The 13,995-nt window shown below is 51.7% G+C and overlaps 1 protein-coding gene across 1 annotated transcript; it reads left to right on the top strand.

Annotated features, from left to right (window-relative positions):
• The first annotated feature begins 406 nt into the window (after positions 1–406).
• LOC139804675 (inner centromere protein-like) lies at positions 407–13,140 on the top strand. Its single transcript, XM_071762138.1, has 19 exons — positions 407–765; positions 1,075–1,188; positions 3,089–3,708; positions 4,777–4,828; positions 5,269–5,302; positions 5,390–5,489; positions 6,142–6,220; positions 6,894–7,026; positions 7,102–7,236; positions 7,733–7,744; positions 8,300–8,409; positions 8,701–8,812; positions 9,286–9,396; positions 9,720–9,850; positions 9,958–10,030; positions 10,907–11,014; positions 11,299–11,412; positions 12,553–12,709; positions 12,820–13,140. The coding sequence occupies exons 1-19, from the start codon at positions 629–631 to the stop codon at positions 13,023–13,025; spliced, it is 2,538 nt and encodes an 845-aa protein (XP_071618239.1). The 5' UTR covers positions 407–628; the 3' UTR covers positions 13,026–13,140.
• The last annotated feature ends 855 nt before the right edge of the window (positions 13,141–13,995 follow it).

Genomic DNA, 13,995 nt, shown 5'->3' with positions numbered 1-13,995 from the left:
CCGTCACCTCCTGTCCCCTCACACCGCCAACCGCCCGCACGCGCGCCGCCCGCCTCGAATTCAAACACAGCGCCCGCCTCCCATCCTGCGACGTCACCGCCCAGCCAGCCAATCACCGCCGCGCTCCGCCCCGCCCAGCCTCCCCATTGGTTGTCAGGACGCACGAGGGAGCGCTCAAAAATCGGCTCCCCTCTGCTCAGTGTTCTCCGTGGTCGTGGAGGACTCGGCGTTGAAGGCGGGGCTTATCCCGGCAGGCAAATAGGCTGCAGGAATTTAATAGCGGGAAGTGATGGGCGTGGGCAATGACCAATAAGAGACCGTGCTGAGGGGGAAGGGCGCTGTGATTGGTGGAGGCCGGGTTGATCTTGGGGCGGGAGAGGGAAGCTCTAGGTGTGTGTGCGGGAGCAGCCGCCCGGGCCGGGCCGTGGGTGAATCGGGTCACAGCCCCTCAGGGCTCCTCTGCCTCGGGTGTAGCCGACAGAGCGTTCTCTGCGGCCGAGGCTCCGAGCTGTCCCTGCCCGGGGTGCAGCCTTCAGTCGCATCTCGTCCCCACACCCGCTCCGAGGCGGGACGCGGGCCTGGTGTGCCTGTTAGCCTTGGGCTCTCCCTCTGCGTTTCAGGCAGGGCCATGGCAGAGGCTGACGGTCCCACACGGCTGCTGGAGGTGTGCGGGCTGAGGCTGGCCCGGTTCCTCCGTGATGCGGAGCACAAGCGGTTGGCCTGGCTGCGGGAGGTGGAGGAGCAGGGCATGAGGATGTTGGATAGGTAGGGGCTGCCCTCAAGGGGAACCCCCTCTCCCCAGGAAGCTGCCTGGTCTCCAGGTGCTTTCAGCCTTGTCAGTGTCTGGCCACGTGTGGTGCTGGGAGATGAGGGACAGCCCTGGGTGCTGGGCTTGTGGTTTGCAATAGCTGTGGGTTCAGCAGCTTGGGCTGGGCTTTGGTGCTGTGTGGTTCACTTGATTTCTCACTCGTCTTTCTCCATGAGTGACCCTTACTTTGCAGCTGGGTTGGAGGGAGCGGTGTTTAGGCTGTGGGGGAAGCCATCTCTGTCTTATGCCATTTGTCTGCTCAACAGCAACTTTGGGGCTGAGCCTGAACTGATGCCCAAAACACCATCGCAGAGGAGGCGTCCCAAGAAAAGGCAGTCCTGCAGCCTGAAGGATGAACACAAGGAGCTGCACAGGAGGAGGTAGGTGAGTTGGCTTGACAGCAGCTTAGAACAAAACAAAATAATATTTCCACGTACACAACATAAAATAGCTGTTTTATTCCCTGAGTGAGCAGGTATGTTTAAAAGAGCATGTCAAGATCAATCAATGTTTTGTAATTCTCATAAAAGTTGGGGTAGGGTTGGCTGGCTTCCTTCACTTTTATCTTTGTTTTCCTATGTTTTCTGGTTTGAAACAAAGAATAATAAATATCCTATTTTCTTGTCTGCTTGGACTTGGATTTTGTTTGATTTGATTCTGTTCCAGCAGGATTTCTGACTGGAGCTTCTTGCTGGTGTTCACTCCCTCAACCTTTGTGCCAGCACCCCAGACTGGGACTTGCAGCAGTGGCATATCCATGGCTGGTGTTTGAAGGGGCAAGCAGAAGGGTTCACAGGGATTAGCAGTGAAACTGAAATGGAAATTTTAAGTAATTTGTTCAGAACCAGCCACACTTCAGGCTTTTGAAACCTGTCCCTAAGCATCCAACAGTTTTCTGTAAACAGATGCCAAGGCAGGATGGCGTGGGGCTTTGATTTAATTGCTTGTGTAGCCAGGGATGGCTGTGATGCTAATTAACTTTATAAATGCCACTGCTTGATGGCAGCTGAATGCCTGCTCCCCTCCTGTGGTCAGCACCAGACCTCAGGGTCACTTTCCTTCCCCAAGAGCAGGGGGGCAGCTGCTGCAGCAGCACCTGAGCTCTTTGCCGGGCACTGAGGTATTAAGGCACTTAAATTTTTATAACTATGGTGAAAAAAAGCCTTCAGGAGTTGGGTAGGAAGAGTTAGAACTAGAAGACTGTCAGCAAGCAGACATGGAGGATGGGGAGAGCAGTAAGAATAGCAAGGAAGCGTGGGAAGTTCATGTGTGTTTGTGGTGAGGGAGGGCAGGAGCAGAAAAATGCTGCAGATCTCCACGGGGAGAGCTCTTGAGACACTCTCTTAGTGTTCAGGTACTGGCTGGGTTGTTCCCCCTGAAGAAGACAAGCTTTTGTCTGTGTTTTTCCTCCGTGAATCTCAGTTTTGAGGAAGATTTGCTGATGTGAAAACCCCCCAGGCAGGTGTCAACAGGAAGCTCCCTCTGCAGACATGCATGTCCTGCTCCATCCTGCAGGGTCAGGCCATTGTTGTCTGCCTTACTCTGTGCTTTTTAAGACCCATCTCTTCCCATATTGTTAATTAGTTTCCCACTTAATGGGTTTTTGGGTTTGGTTTTTTTTTTGCTAATTCTTGCTGGAGGTCAGGGTGGGGAATACAGATAACACACAGGGAAGGGGCAGAGGGTACTTGCAGGGATGCTGGCAGCAGGACAAGTCCCTGCCTGATGGTGCTTGTCCTCCCAGCACTGGAAAACCTCACTCGTGCCCTGCAGCTTGTTTCCTTGTCCACCTTTTCCAGCTGCTGAGCCCTCCCACCCCAGAGCTCTGTTTCCTCTCACCCTGGGCTCCACACTCTGGTGTGGGGAGCTGCCTGGGCAGCCATACTTGTCCCTGACTTCCTGGGGGACCCTTGGCTCTGTCCTCTTATGGGCCAAGAGGATTTCACTGCCTGACAGAAATCCTGGTCAGGTTTAACTGAAGCAGGGGACATGGTTACTGCACCTGATTAGTTTTCTGGTGACCTCCAGCAGCATCTGCTTGCAGGCAGCAGAGAACACTGAGCAGCAATTTCCAAATTGTCCCAGCTCAACCTGCCAGAGCTCCCAAGGTTCAGCTCCTGCATTTCACCTGTGATAGGAGATGGGTTTGTGAGGTAAAAGTGAAGGGTAAAAGCCTGTAGGTTCACTTCAAAACTTTGCTTTTTTTCCCCCCTCTAAAAGTTGTTTGGGAGTGAGAGATGTCTTTGTTGCTTCATTTAAAAATTGGTTTTTTTATTTCAGATTGTCCAGAAGGAGGAGCAGCAGCAAGCTGGTGTTTTCCAAACCAAGTTCCCAAAAGCACCACAGCAAAGAGCAAACCCAGGACCCTGGAGGTCAGGGGGAGGAGGTGGAAGTGCCCCACTGTGCCAGGGAGTTCCAGGCCAAGGAGCTGCCAGCGTTGGCAAGGAAGGGGCTGGCAGAGGGTCCTGGGGTGAGGCTGGAATGCCAGGACTGCCCTCAGGCTGTGGAGGGGGATGCAGCCCCTGAGCTGCACAGTGTGTCTTCTGCTGCTTCTATCCCTGGGAGCCAGACAGCCAGGGGGGAGGAAGTGGAGGCCCCCAAAAGAAGAGCAAGCACTTCTACTCCCAAACCTGCTAGAAATGGAGATCCTGCTGAGCTCCAAGGAGATGGATCTCCTCAAGGCCTTGAAGAAGTGCTTTTCCAGGACCCTGAGAGCAAAACGAGCACTGCCAGATCCAGAACACGCCGTCGCTCCTCGTGCCGAAGCCGTGGAGTCTCCCTGGCAGAAAAGTATTCCCTGGCCAGCAAGAGAGAGGGCATGATCAGGAGGTCCATCAGCAGGGCAATGTCAAAGAAGGCAGCAGGGCGGGAATCCTCCTCTGCCTCCAGCAGAGTGAGCTGTAAGTTCCTTGAGTTGTGGTGTGTTTGGCTGAATCAGCTCCTGGGTTGTGGTGAGGGCAGTGAGCAGCTGCAGAGCTGCTGCTCCCAGTGAGCTTTGGCTCCTCTTAGGCTCCTCATGGCTCCCACCCCTCCGAGGTGCCATCTGCAGGTCCCCATCTTCTGTAGGGGTCTCAGGCTGTGTTTTGCTTCTGCAGGTGAAGGAGGCACCTGCACAGGGGTTGGAAGTTGGGCTGTGGAGGTTGTGGATGAGCTAAAAAAAAGAAAAACAGGAATGAAAGGGAAAATGTAATCTAGATGGTTCTGGCCAGCTGTGCAGCTCAGCTGATCGGAAGAGATGAGAGCATTCCCTGGGGAGGGGCTTTAATTTCAGTATCTTCTGCCAACCCTCCAAAAATCTATAGGAACTGGACATCTCCACCCCTGAAATTTGACTGAAGTTGGCAGAGGAGCTGAAATGCTTCTTGGGTGAAGCTGGGTAAGAGTGGCTGGACTGAGAACCAAATAGCACAGTCATCAGAGGAGACTGGATTCAGAAATCCAGGCTCTTCCTGGCAGCACTGAACTCCTCATAACCCCTGCTCCCACTGCTCCTGGGGAGGTTTTGCTATTTGGACTTTATAAAAATCCCAGCTTCCACAGTCAGGTTGGCTCCTAATAAACACTTTGGTATTCAGTGGTGTCAGCTTTGAGTCACGCTGTATCCAGGCATTTGTTATAACACTTCCAGTGAAGTGGTGTTTTAGGGGGAATGAAATCAGCTAAATCCACCCAGTCTCTGCATAAAGCCGTGCAGGGAGGCAGGAGCTGGAGTCAACTGGCTGGGAGATGCTGGTCCCACTAGGAGTGTGTCTGTGCAGCTGGAGCAGGCTGCAGGCAGAGAGCTGCTGCCTCCCAGCCCACACCAGCTCCCCAGGGACACGCGAGGGCGGTGGCAGCACCAGTGTGGAAAGCTGGGATGAGCCATCAGTGTTCCCTGCGAGGGACCCCAGCTCCACCACACACATTTTGCTGCTGTTGGGAAGCCTCAGAATGAAGTCCCCAAGTTAACTTATGTCTTTCTCCTCCAGGTCAAAGCTCCTTGGAGGTTTTTGTGGAAGAAGACGTGACCAGCAGCATCAGGTGCGGCAGGAGGAGGGAGCCACAGCAAATCGTGCAAGGAAGCTGTATGGGTCACTTTTACTTGAAAGGTGTAGGACTGGGTTTGTAAGGGATGGTTCAGCTGATGTTGTCACTGGAGGCTGGTTGACAGTTCCAAGTTTGGTCTGCTCAGGCGCAGCCCTTCCCTGTGGAGCTTAGTGAGGTTAATCCTGGCTTGAGGGTGAATCCAGTTGGTGCCATCAGGCTTCAACTCTGCCCTGGCTGGGGAATAGGATTCCTGGCTGTGCCTGGTGGGGCTAGGGATGGGCAGCTGTCACCTGGGAGGGGGACAGGTAAGCAGCTTCATTTCTCAGCAGCTTCATTCTCACCTTCCTCTCAGAGGCTCTGCAGGAGAGATTGGAGCTGCTCAGTGTGTTGGTCAGGTCCATTGGACAATAACTAAAACAACTTCTCTTTTCCAGGCCTGCACTGCAACTGCATCCCCCGAGTGAAGAGGTAAGTTCTAAGGAACAGCCTACACACATGTCCATGGCAGCCTTGTTCTTTGGAGCAGATGGGAAATTGTTTTTTCTTTTCCTGCAGGCTCCTGAACACATCCCCACTCCAAACAAAGGCATAGGAGCTGCCAGCCCCTCTGCACAGCACCTGCCTCCTCCTGATCAGCAGGCAGGGAGCAGTGAAGGTAAATTTGAGCTAGTCTTGCTTTTCTTGTGTGAAGCTCCAAAGACACAGACCAGGGAGTCAACATGAGGGTTTGTGGCAAATCTGGGCCCTGTGTTGAAACAAAATCACCTCTGACCAGTCAAGATAATTTTTCAGGTAAACTTTTGATCTGCTGAAGAGGTGAGGCATGCAGTTAGATAAGCAAGGACATCTTGTCAGTGTGTCCAAGCCTTGAGACAAATGCTGTCCCATCCAGCTTCAATCTGAGTAATGAAAGGAGATGGCTCTTAGACCTGGAATCTTCCACCTAATGTCATGTTCAGTTAAAGCAGCTTGACATCCCTTTCCTCTGTGCTCACGTCCTGTGAGCATTTACAGGTCCTGATTATTTACTGTGTCCCTGAGCAAGGAGAGGGGCAGATGGAGTGTTTGGGGACTGTAGGAGGTGGTGAGCTGCTGGAGCAGAGGGCAGAGGAGCTGAAGGCCCTCTGGTGAGGCAGGTTGTGCCGGAGCAGAGGCTCTGTGCAGGACGTGTGTGCACAGCAACGGTGTCCCAGGTAGCCCTCTGAACTCCTGCTTCCTCTGGTTAGGTGCCAGGGGGCTTGGAACACACAGGACCTGGAGCCCTGCAGGACACGTGCCCATGGCATTAATGATAGGTTTCTCCACAGGAAGCTGTGTAAATCCCAACAGCCAGAGCCAGGAGCAGCCCCCCTGCACCACATCCCAGGAGAATCCCTCACATATCTGGTATGAGATGTTTGCAAGGAGGAGTGAGCCAGATTTTTTTCAAAGGTTTTGGGGAGTTTGCTTCTCTCTATTTCCCATGCCCTTTTCCAGTGTAGTTTTGAAATCTTCTTTGGCCAAATCTTGTCTCCTGGGAGTTCCTTGTGGCTTCTTAAGCCTGTTCTGGGTCTGGCCCCCATGTCTGGTTTGGGAAGTAGACACGAGTTGATGCACAACCCAGCAAAGGTGACTAGGACAGCTCAGCTGTGACTCAGAGTGGCTCATACAGTGCTGTTGCAGGAGCAATTTCTGAAGGCAACACTATCAGGGGACAGAATTATTTAATTTTATCCTGTGCAAATGTCTGTAGTGCCTGACTTGTTCCCTCATTGGTTGTGTTTCTGGTGCTTCATGTGAGGTTTCAGCTGCTTCTAGCTTTGCCCTCAACCTCCTGCCCTGGTTTGGTTGGGGTGAATTTGCTGTGGATGGGAAGGGGGGGAGCAGTAACCTTGAGGCTGCTGCTGGATCAGGCCCTGAGTGTGCAGTACCATTCCCCCCCCCGCTTTTCCCTGGAATTATGGGTTGGAAGTGTGATCATTTCTGACACAGGTAAACATGTGACTGCAGGTCAGTGCTGCTGCTGGCAGGACTGGGGAGTGGGGCTGTCACCTAACTTGCTTCTTGCTAATGCCACCAGGACAAGAAGCTGTAATCAGGGAGTGAGTGTTGTACGGGATGGGCATCAGCCAGGTGGTCGCCCCCTTTCCCTGTTGGATGAGAAGCACAAGAATTCAGCAAACCAGGCTCCACCTTCCTCTCCAGCTAACAAGGTGAGTGGATGCCATGGCCCTTTGCCCTCCTCCTTCCCTGGTAGGTGCTGACTTCCCTCCATCTTCTCCTCCTAGGTTGTCAGACCACTGAAGAACTTCCTGCAAGCCGTGCAGCGCACGCAACTGCTCGCTGGCCCAGGCTCTGCAGGACGTGTGGGGGTCATCAAGAACTTCATCAAACACAGTACTCCCACCCGGCCTGATCTGAAGGTGTGTCAGTCCCATCTTCCTGTGCAGGGCAGGAGGAGGGGATCTCGTCTGGGGAGTGGCAGGAGGGACTGTTGCCAAGAAAAGCACTAACGTGTTCTTAGTTTTGCCTGCACCATGGGTTGGTGCAGGTCCTGGTAGCAAACTGGCCCCACAGTTCCACTCCAGCCTCCCCAGGGCATGGAAACTGGTTGATGTTGCCTCATGTTGCTGGTCCACACACACTGCTATAGAGCAGGGGGGCTTTAGGACCAAACCTTAAACCTTGCAGAAATATATTGTCTGCTCTGTCTGTAGGCAGCAGAAGCACTTTATGTGGGAACAGGGGAAACTTTTCCACTGGCAGTGGGAATCTGTCCTTGTGTCTCACATAACTGAGTGCTGCAGGGCTGAGGGTCAGGCAGCAGGTCCCTACCATGGGAGTGGGCTGTATGGCCCATGAACGGGGGCTGTAGTGTCATCTCCAAACCCTTAATCATTTTTTGTCTCTTTTCTACAGGGAGACTTTGTTGTAAGTAATGACACACTTAACTGTGGAGCTGGAGGATTCTGCCTGCTATGCTCCTCACCTCCCAGGCACTGACCACTCTTCCCCTCACACTGGTGTCCATGCAGCTGTGTGCCCACTCTGGTAGTGGGGTGGCTGGATCTCTGCAGGTGTGTCCTGACAGCTGGGGACTGCTTGGGGACCTTTTGGTCTCTCAGCAAGACTGCTTGCACTCTGCCCCTTCTCCCCTCTGCTCCCAGCTGCTGGTGAGGGGCACGCTGTCCCAGGCAGGGAGCATTTCCCACATACAGTCGCCTACAGCAGGAGCTCCCTGCCTGAACATGCTCTCTGCAGCTGAAGGACTGACGGGGACTCTGCTGCTCATATGAATTGAATAAATGCTGTTGCCAAACCTGCATTGTTTTTTCCCAACATTCCCATCCTGGTGTGTGGGTGAAGGTGGCTCTGGCAGTGGGTTCTTGGTTCAGCACACCTGAGCCTCTGGCTGCCTATGCACAAGCAGATCCAGGGTAGAAACAGGCCCAGCAGTTGGTACAACCTGAACTCATCTCCCTTCAGTCAAAGGAGAGGCAGAGACTGGAGAGCCTCAGGAAGAAGCAGGAGGCTGAGGAGCAGAGGAGAAAGAAAGTGGAGGAGGAGAAGCGGCGGCGGCAGGCAGAAATGAAGCAGTGAGTTTTGGGGTCCCTCACCTCCATCACTGGGTTAGCTCAGGGTGCTGTCTCTGTGCTTTGTGCTGGGGCACCCTGAGCTCTGCTGCCCATGGTTTACTGCAGCAAGGATTTCAGTGGTGCAAAGCACCTGCTGGTGTCTGAGCTTGGCCCAGAAGTGTGGCTGAGCCCAGCTGAACCAACCGGAGCAAAATACCTGTTTTCCCCAATGACCATGCAAGTCTCTGCTCCCCACCACCTCTGCCAGAGCAGACAGGGCTGACAGGCCCATCTTGCACACACTCTGCCCAGGAAGAGGGAAGAGCGCCTGAGGAAGGCACTGCAGGCTCGGGAACGGGTGGAACAGATGGAGGAAGAGAAGAAAAAGCGGATGGAGCAGAAGATTTTGCAGAGTGATGAGAAGGTAAGAAGGTTGCACGAGATTTGGACAACATCTTACAGTGATGTTCTCTGGGAGCTCTGAGGCCACCAGGGTGTAAACAGGCCACTGGCCTGAGACTTGCAGGGTTGCTGCTGGTGGTGGAGGACGAGTCTGTAGAGACACCGAAAACTGTGACAAGAGTAGGCTTTTGTTCTCTATCCTTCTGCAGGGGTTCAGCTTTCTCTAATGCACATTGTTTATGGGTGCACAATCACACAGGTCCTGCAGGACAGAGGGGCTATGCCCAGCTGCCTCCAGCCTTGGGGAAGAGAGATGGTTGCTCATTTTGGGGGTTGGACTGAAGTGTCCCTTGGAAAGGGTCAGCCTTGGAGGACGAAGGAGTCATGCTCCTTTCAGTCTTGTTCCAAAGCTGAGCAGCCAAGAGTGCTCCCAGCCCCACTGTGGTGGGAGTGCTGGGACAGAGGGGTGAAGGAAACCTCTCTGGATTTGCTCAGGTGTGGCTCTCACAAGCACGGGAAGAGAGAGTGGCAGAGGAACGAAGCAAGAAAAAGCTGTCCAAGAAGCACGGGGATGCTGAGGGATGGAAGCAGAAGGTGCCAAGCATGGTAAGAACACCTCTAAGTCCCTCCTGCCTGTAGAAAAGGAGCCTGTAGAAAAGGGAACCTGTGTGTGGCTCTGACTGGTGGGACAGGTTACTGCCTCTCCTCTCACAGGGGTTTGAGGGTCCAAAATGTCTGTCTAGAGGGTTGATGTTGGATTTGAACATGAGGGTACCTGTGGGCAAACATGGGAATGGCTACCCAAGGAGTGGGCGGGCCATGGGAGGTGATAGTAAGATAGACCAAGACAGGTTGTGTCAGAGCATTCACTTGTCTCCTCACACCTTTCCCCACTTGAGCTGGAGGCCTACAAGTGTTTTCTTCTTCAGGAGGAGGACGAATTTGAGCAGCAAGAACCACTGCACAAGCGGAGAGAGGATGAAGTGAAAGAAAAAGGGAAGAGGGTCTTGGAACTGAAAAAACTTGTAGAGCAGCGCCAGGTGGAGCAAGCCAAAGAGAGGTATTGGTGTGCTTGGCAGGGGAAGCAGTAAATGAACAATGCTGCAGCAACTGGGAGCCTGGTGTGAATGCCAGGCTGAGCCCAGGGGTTGTTTTTTTTTTTCCCAGGCATCACAAACCACGAGGGAAAGAGAAGCCCCCCCAGCCAGAGTCAGCAATGCTTACTGAAAAACCCATAAAGGTGGGGAGCTGAAGTGGTCTTGGAACAACTCCTCTGTTGTAAGCTAGTGAGGTGTAGAACACACCGGCTTATTTTAATATCAGACTAGTTTTCCAGGTGCTGTGTTACTGTTAGTTTGTCATTATGTTCTTTAGATGAAAAGTACAATAAAACCAATGTCAGGCTAAAACGTTGCTGTAAAAGGTTGGGTTTTGGGCGACTATTTCTTGTTAGTGAGTGAGCCTTATCAGCCCCTTCACAAGATGTATGACAGCCATACAATGGCACCTTGAACAACACCTCCAGTGGCATTCACTGATACTTAAATGAATATGGAAATTAGTAAGAGATTTGTTGGTTTTTTCCTACTAAATTCACTCGCTGTATTTGGAGGATGTGATCCCCAGAGCAAACTTCAGGTATCATAAGGCTTCATGTAACATCATTTGCATTTATACAAAGAATGTTATGGCTCAAAGTCAAGCCTGTTTGTCTCAAAATATCACAGTAACATTTTATTTCCACTCTCTTTCGACTCTTAACACACTTTATTCTCCCTTCTTCGTTAGTGAAAAATCAGCCCCTTAAATGCTGCTCTTCTTAAGGATAAATCCCTCCTGCTGTATTTACTCTTGCTCACTAGGTCCATGATATTCAGACTCCTGTTTGTGCTATATAATTTTAATGAAGGTCTGGATTCTTCATATGTTTCCAGCAGCTGGGCTGGAGTGAGGCACAGCAAAGCTCCAGAAAGGAGAGAGGTTGGATGTAATTCTGAATCCCTGCAGCCCTCCCAGTAGTTCTTCCTTGCTTAGTGATATTGGGGAAGCAGCTCCTGGGTAAGGTGGTTTGTGTTGAAAAAGAGCTTTAAGAGGGAACAGTTTTATTCTTTATTAGGAGGAAGTAAGCCCGAAGGAGCAGCACCAGCTGCCTGGGCAGGAGAAGAAAGCCAAACAACCAGAATGCATTGCTGTGACTCCAAATCCTTGTCTCAGGGTGGTGAAGGTGAGAATGGGCTCTGGAAACTGGGTTGCTTTAGGTCTGAACAAAGTTTTAGTTTTGTGGGTTTTTTCTGCAGAAGACGACACAGAAGGACTGAGGCTTTGGGTTGTTTGTTTTGGGGGTTTTTTTGGTTTTTGTGTTTGGTTTGGGTTTTTTTGGTTGGTTGGTTGGTTGTTTTTTTTTTTTTTTTACAAGGGCCCTGGGAAATACAGCTCAGTTCCAGAGATCCTCTGGTTGTTTTGCCTAGGTGAACATGACTGAAGAGTGACTGAACTCTTGTGCCCTAGCAGGAGGAAGATGGTCTGCAGGACCCCCAGCAGCCACCGGGAGAGGAGAAGAAAATCAAGCAGCCAGCAGCATTTACTGCTGCTCCTGGCACATGGCTGAGCACCACGCTAAAGGTGAGTTCTGGTTCCAGCAGTAGCCCTCAAATAAAAGTCTGTGGTGTCTAATTGGCCCCTGTGGTTTGAGGCCAGCCTGCAGATCTATTTACCCACCGCTGATGGAGAAGGAAATGAAATCAAGGGCAGGCTGCTGGGCTTTAGCAGGCGTCCGTGCAAGGATGTGGATGTCTGTCCTCCTGGGAGCTCTGCACGGGAGGAACCCGAACAAGCGTTTTATCTTGGCAAAGCTGCGGGGAATGGCCACGGGATGGCAGCACGCTGCCCCGCGCTGTGGGACTGCGGTGGGGTCTGTCTTGGGGGGTGGTCTCCAGAACCCTGTGTGAGTTGGAGCTGGGGAGCTCTGATCACTGCGGGGTAGGAGAAACAGCTGCCCCAGAGTCCAGCTGGTCTGGGGGCTGCATCTGCCGGGAAACCCCTGCCTGGGGGCTGATGGGCTCCTCTTCTGCTGCTCTGCTCTGCTGTGACTTGTGTCAGAGCTCTGGAGAATGAAATGTGAAAAGGGTTTGAGTGTAGAGCCTGTGTTTAGAAGCCAAGTGCTCAGACATACAGGGTATGTTCTATACAGCTTTCCTACCAGAAATAGGAGCAGAAAAGGGTTAAAAGTTGCTACCAAGTCCCTGAGCACTGACAGGTTTTGTGTTTGTACAGATGTGTGTACTCATGTGTTCCCTTCGTGCAGAATCAGGATTGCCTTCCTGGTTCATCCTCTGGTCAGTACCTCTGGGCACTCCTGCGCTCCAAATCAGGTCTTCTGGCCATTCCTGTTCGTCACCACATAGCCAGGAGGTTCCTCCAAGCCTTGGCTGGTGCTACTCTGATCTGCAGTTTTGGTGTGAAATGAAGCCCTGGCTTTTCCTGCCAGGCTCTGCCTGGCAGCTTGGGACCTGAAGCGGGGGCAGCTGGCCCTTCCAGCTCTGGGGTCAGGGCAGGGGGAACATGCTTTCAAGTTCACTTAAAAACAAAGCTAAAAGAATTTGAGCACTTGTGGGTTCTAGTGAAAACCTAAACCCCAGTTCCACTTCCCATGTAGATCCAAGCCTTCCCATGCCCAGGTGGGAACCTAACCCTGACCCTTTTGGCTCTCCTGCCTTTTGAACCAGGATCCTGCTCTGACCAAGGCTGTCTCTGTGGTTTCAGAAATCCAGCTCCACATCCTGCTTAGGGCCCCCAAAGGGCACTGAGGACTCCAGATCCCCAAAGGGAAATGGGAATAACTATGGGATGGACCTGAACAGTGATGACTCCACAGATGATGAGAATGATCCTCGGAAGCCTGTCCCTGCCTGGGCTGATAGTAGGTGCCACGTTTGGTTTGGATTCCTTAAATCCCTCCCCTGGAGCTTTCCCAATGGCACTGAAAACTTGTTCATAACGGGTCTGCCTCTGGTGTGGCTGTTCCCACAGGGACCCAGCTTAATCGAGCCATTATACACCGGTACCACCACCCAATCAATGTTGACCAGCTCTTTGGGCTGATTCCCAGCCCCAATCTGGAGGATATTTTTGGCAAGAGCAAGCCTCGCTACTTCAAGCGCACAAGCTCTGCAGTTTGGCATTCCCCACCTGGCACCAAATCCACCTGTGGCCCATCCTGCAACTTCAAGAACTGAGAATGCAAAATGTGTTTTGCCACAGCATGGTTTGGTTTCTTAGTGTGCAGCATGTTTACAGTTTTAAGACTTTTTTTTAGTACAAAAATATTGAATAAAATCCTGTTGAAATAAACACTTTGACAGTGTTTCTCTCTTTCCTTTCCCCCACCAGGGTGGGATGGGGCTCCTCTGGCTGATTCCAGGCCACTGGCTGTGGTTTCAGCACATGAAAATGCAGATGTCTGAAGATGTGACATTGCACCATTAGGTATTCCCTGCAGAATCTTGCCCAAGCAAGCTGTGAAACTGCTGCAGGGAGATCAAATTGGTTCATCAGCCTGAGGAGGTGATGTTTTCATAACTCATTCTGTACTACATTTATGTATTTAACAATCCTTCCATCTGCAAGGAGGTTTCCTTCAAGTATTCTTGTGACCTCTTGTCACTCAGAGCCAGAATCTTTTTCTCTGCAGTTAGAAATGTCTCCTCAGGTGGTTTAAGGGATGTCTAAAGGTCTTGTCACTGTTCTTTTCTTTTTTAATGGAAAAATGGTGCCTGGGCAAAGTTCTCAGTCCTGTTTTTCTAGGAGACTTTGTGGTGTGATCTTGATAGGGCAGTGTCACAATTTAATGCTGATGTACTGATGAGCAGAGACCCAGGCCCAATGAGGAGCCGTGACAGCATCTTCATATTCTCGTGCTGTTTTAATCACATCACCCACACCTGGTTCTGTTTCTCCAAGAACCCATAATGTTACTGATAGTGTATGATTAAATGGGGATGGTGCAACCTTTGCCTCACAGGCTTAGGGCATAGCACATGTCATAAGGATCTACAATCTCACCATTGGTACAGATCACATCTCGTACAGCCAGTTCTTTTAGATACCCAATAGCCTTTTCAAGTGTGGGTGCTTTGACCTGTGCGCAGTCTGTTTCCTCTTTATAGGGATATGTCTCCCTTACAGCTGACAAGAGTTATTTCTGTA

Source organism: Heliangelus exortis, chromosome 18 (genome assembly GCF_036169615.1).
Source record: "Heliangelus exortis chromosome 18, bHelExo1.hap1, whole genome shotgun sequence".
NCBI lineage: Eukaryota > Metazoa > Chordata > Aves > Apodiformes > Trochilidae > Heliangelus > Heliangelus exortis.
Note: the sequence above shows the minus strand (reverse complement) of the source record. Positions and strands in the feature narration are given on the sequence as shown.

What these genes read in the sequence shown, in the direction of transcription:
- LOC139804675 (XM_071762138.1), top strand. Translation starts at nt 629, where the DNA reads ATGGCAGAGGCTGACGGTCCCACACGGCTGCTGGAGGTGTGCGGGCTG. An exon ending in TGCCTCCAGCAGAGTGAGCT is followed by an intron (nt 3,709 to 4,776) that starts GTAAGTTCCTTG and finishes TTTCTCCTCCAG; the next exon opens with GTCAAAGCTCCTTGGAGGTT. An exon ending in TTACTGAAAAACCCATAAAG is followed by an intron (nt 10,031 to 10,906) that starts GTGGGGAGCTGA and finishes ATTCTTTATTAG; the next exon opens with GAGGAAGTAAGCCCGAAGGA.